The sequence below is a fragment of the Gracilinanus agilis genome, unplaced genomic scaffold (assembly GCF_016433145.1).
Source record: "Gracilinanus agilis isolate LMUSP501 unplaced genomic scaffold, AgileGrace unplaced_scaffold22340, whole genome shotgun sequence".
NCBI classification, from domain to species: domain Eukaryota; kingdom Metazoa; phylum Chordata; class Mammalia; order Didelphimorphia; family Didelphidae; genus Gracilinanus; species Gracilinanus agilis.
Window position 1 is genome coordinate 1 of NW_025353960.1, and position 4,529 is coordinate 4,529.

Consider the following 4,529-nt stretch of genomic DNA (forward strand, 5'->3'; position numbering starts at 1 on the left):
ACCCCCGCCCCCACCCCCGCCTCCCGGTCCCTTTTAGGGCCGAACTCCTCTCAGGCTACTCCCCTCTTTCCTCCTTTTCCCTTCCCTCCCTCTCCTCCTCCTCACCCTGGGTCCTAGCGCCGGAATGTCCCGTTCCCATCAGGCCAGTGTCCCTGTGAGCCCACATATTGTGGTGGCTTGGGCTGTAAATGGGATATGCTTCATGTTTCACCTGGCAATCAGAGATAAAAGACAAACAAGAATCACTACTACCTTTAGACCTTTCAGAAGTGCCGATCGTCAGCTTCTGTGTCCGGAAAGTTGGCTCTCCAGATGCCCCCTCTCCATTCCGCCCCCATCAATTTATTAGAATCCACGGATTTCATCGCAGGTACTGCTTTCTTGTTTGGAAAGGGAATCTTAAATCACATTAAATGCACATTACGAGCGCCAGGCCTCCCTCTGCCCTCTTAGCCCCCCGGCACTCCCAGCGGGAGAAATACTCAGCCCCTACAGTACCTTGGACTGACAGACAGATTTCGCTGCACTCCTTATCAGTGCGCCCCAGCATTTAACCTTTCCAACAGGTTCCAACCCAGTAATCAGGGTTTAGCAGATCTTAAAAAAAAAAAAAAAAATCTTTGAAGTTTAGGGAAAGGGAGGGGAGACACATTTTGCTTCCCGAAGGGAGACTGAGAGTAGTGCATTACTTTTTGGCACAATGGAAATTCTTTGCTCCCTACAGTCCCCGCTGTCTATAGAACGGGCTTGCATGTGTCTGTTTACAATAGTGGTGGTTTGTTAAAAGAAACAGCACTCAGGGAAAGTGGGCGTTCTGCAGCTGCACCTCTCAGCCGAGGGGCTGGGCTCCGAGCCACACTTCCCCCTTGCAAAGAGCTTAAGAGTGGAAAAGGGTGTCTGGAGAGCGGCGGATTGGGGACTGGGGCGGGGGTAACGTTCTACGAGAAGGCCTGGCGCTAAGACCCAGGGAATCTAAACCTGCCGCCGGTGGTCAGAGTATCCCAGCAGGCGTTTTGGACACTAGAGGGCGATGCCCAGCCCGGGATTTTGAGACTATATAATAGCAGCCGGGAGGTAGTCGAACCATTAGCTATTAAGGGAGGACTAGCGAGGGCGCGCGGGCTGGGAACCTCTAGGACCCGCGGAGGGAAGGGAGCGGGAGGGTAGAGTCCTGGGCTCGAGGGGCGCTGGAGAAAGGGTAGGACAAGTAGTCCCTCTCATCTCTCTGGAGTTTTTGAAAAGGAAGGAGGAGTTGGGATCTTTTTGCTTCCTCCAAGGAAGCCAATTCCCCTCTCTTAGTCCCGGCCCGGGTTGATTGTGGTGGTTGTCGGCTGCCGCTGGGCGTTCCCCCGAAGTCCGGGTGCCGGTGCAGTCTGGATTCCCGGAGCTGGTCACCATGCCGGGCAGATTTTAGCTCCCCCATGGAGCAAACCAACTTCTACGAGGTCGAGTCCCGGCCCCCGATGAGCAGCCACCTCCAGAGTCCCCACCACCAGCCTAGCAGCGCCGCCTTTGGCTACCCCCGGGACTCGGTCCCTCCTCAGCCTCCCGCAACACCTGCAGCCGCAGCAGCTTCGGAACAGCTGGGCGACATCTGTGAGAACGAAAACTCTATCGACATCAGCGCCTACATCGATCCCGCCGCCTTCAACGACGAGTTTCTGGCCGACTTGTTTCAACACAGCAAGCAGCAGGAGAAAGCCAAAGCTGCCCTGGCGGGAGGTGAGTTCGACTATCCGCAGCCGCATCCCGCGGGCCACGCCATGCACGGAGCCCACGGGCCTGGGAGCCACCCCCACGTCTATGGCTGCATGGCCGCCGGCTACCTGGACGGCAAACTGGACCCCTTGTACGAGCGCATTGGGGCCCCGGCCTTGCGACCGCTGGTGATCAAGCAGGAGCCCCGGGAAGAGGACGAGACTAAGCAGTTGGCGCTGTCCGGCCTCTACTACCAGGCTCAGCAGCAGCAGCAGCAACAGCAGCAACCACCGCCGCCTCCTCCAGCCCACCACCACCACCACCACCACCACCACCCGGCGTCCCACCTCCAGTACCAGATCGCCCACTGCGGCCAGACCACCATGCACCTGCAACCAGGGCACCCCACGCCGCCGCCCACGCCTGTGCCCAGCCCTCACCACCAACCACCGCAACCACCGCACCACCCACACCAGCAGAACAGTCTACCCCCGGGAGGGGGACTCAAGATGATATCCTCGGACCACCGGGGTAAATCGAAGAAGTCTGTGGACAAAAGCAGCAGCGAGTACCGAGTGCGTCGGGAACGCAACAACATCGCTGTGCGCAAGAGCCGGGACAAGGCCAAGCAGCGCAACGTGGAGACCCAGCAGAAGGTGCTGGAGCTCACGAATGACAATGACCGGCTGCGCAAGCGGGTGGAGCAACTGACTCGGGAGCTGGACACCCTGCGAGGTATCTTCCGCCAGCTCCCAGAAAGTTCCTTGGTTAAAGCCATGGGCAACTGCGCGTGAAGAAGCGCTCCCCGCCTGCCAGCGTCTCCAGCCCGGACTCCCGGTGGCCCTCAGGCCTTTCGTGGATTACGTCCTTCAGTCGCTCCCTCCGCACCCACCCAGACGGTGGACTGAAGGACATTACATCTGGTGGCTGGTGGGGTATTCTTTTTTTTTATTATTATTCTTTTTTTAAATTTCAGGCCAGATTGATTTCGAGACTGTCCAAGACAGAACGAGGAAATTCCGGTGCCATACAACCTGGCTGGCTTTGATTCTCTGCCCTCCTCCCCTCGATCCGGCCAGAATCTCTTCGACTTAGAGATTTGGCCTTAGGTTGTTGTCTTCAAGTTTCTAGTCAGAGGGTGGGAGGGTGGGGAGAAACGGAGGAAGGGGGGTGAGGGTGGGGGGATCGAGAAGGAGGAAGGGAGAGAGAAGCCCGGAAGCCAGGCAGCTCTAGTATTAAGTAATAACCCTGTGCCTTAGGAGCGGAGACGCGTCTAAATAGAAACTGGGATTCCGAGTGTCTACAGAATGGAAGGAGCAAACCATGTGCCTTTGCCATTTGTTGGGGGAGGGGTTCTCCATGTCCCCGCACCCCAAGCCAAAACGCTGCCCTGTCTCTCTGCCCAACTCCTGCTTAGGAGAGATTCGGAAGCCTGGGGAAAGGTCGTGGAAAATGAAGCTCCAGCTGTCCTGGGACTGGGGTTTCGGAGGACAGGTGACGGGCCTTGCCTCGGAGCCCAGAGAAGGGAGGTTATCGAGATAGGGATGAAGGGGTAGAGAAGGGAGTGTGGGGAACGACTGGCTGGGATGCTGAACCAGAGAAAGGACTTGGGAATATTCTGACGTGGATATTACAAAGACCTTAAGAGAAAGAAACCCCAGTAACTTGGCTTTAAGCCTGTGGTTGCTGCCCCTAGACTTTTGGGAGCCGAGTTTCTGGGCCGAGGTGGGGGTGTCTTCAGACTCAATCCTGAAGAGGGGTTGGGCAGTGATTGGCAGGCAGCTTTCCCTATAGGAGGAATGGCTGAGGGTCTGAAGTCCTAAGTCAGCAGCAGCTCCCCCTCCTCTAAGGAAATTGGTATGTGAAGGGCAAAAGGGGTGGAGGAGTCAGGGGACTGACTAGTGAAACTGTCTCCTTGAGGAGGGAAGGGGGGGCTGCAAAGTCAAACTCAGAGCAGCAATATCTATACGATATGTCCTGAAGTCTGTCCTGAAGTCGCGATAATTCGAATCACGAGGAATAAACCTCCCATGAGATGAAGCAGTTAGTTATGAGAAGCGGCCAACTCTGTTGCTTTTTCAATGGATGGCAAGCCCCAATCCCCGGCTAGGTCCGAGTTGTGCGGGCTAAAGTGGGATATAAAGTGGTACAAAGGGTATATAATGTTGCAAGCCCATGCATCACCTTGTTTGTAATTTTTTTTTTTACTCAGATTCAGGCCAAGAGACTTTCTTTGTTCAACATGGAAGGGAACTCTCCAGAGTCTCCGCCTTCCTCTCCTTTTATTATTATTGTTGTTTTCCTCTCCTAGAAGGGTGGGGTGGGGGAGAAGCCGAATATCCTCTACCTCCCTCTTCCCACTGTGACCCCCTCCCCCTTTCCCTTGGTCCCCAGGGAACAGCTCCCCAGAGAGGTTCAGGAATTAGGTGAGAGAGGCAGGTCCCCCGATGGATCCAAGGTTTTGGGCCAGAGAAGGGAATCCTGGAGTTGGCCTGGGCTCCCTCAAGACAATCTCAATCAAGGCAAAGAGATGGGCCCAGGCCTGTGAGCAGAGCCCCACCATCTCAGCCTGTACCACCACCTGTGGATATGGGCCTTCTGACAGTCAGGAACTGGTGGGAGACTTTTTCCAAAGGCACTGACCTCTAGACAAGCAGCCAAGCCAAGTGCCCAGGGGAAACTGAGGCATAGAAGAGTGGAGAAGAGAAGGAAAGGGCCAAATTGTTTTTCTTCATTGTTGTTTTCTTGGGATAATATTTTATTTTCCAGATGTGATAAGGGGGAAGTTCCTGTTGTGTGTTTTATGTACAAAATATATATAAATATTATAT

The 4,529-nt window shown here is 55.2% G+C and overlaps 1 protein-coding gene across 1 annotated transcript; it reads left to right on the forward strand.

The window, feature by feature from the left end:
• Nucleotides 1-1,388: 1,388 nt before the first annotated feature.
• Nucleotides 1,389-2,745, forward strand: LOC123254444 (CCAAT/enhancer-binding protein alpha-like). The gene has a single exon (XM_044683466.1). The coding sequence runs from the start codon at nt 1,422-1,424 to the stop codon at nt 2,490-2,492; it is 1,071 nt and encodes a 356-aa protein (XP_044539401.1). The 5' UTR covers nt 1,389-1,421; the 3' UTR covers nt 2,493-2,745.
• Nucleotides 2,746-4,529: the final 1,784 nt, after the last annotated feature.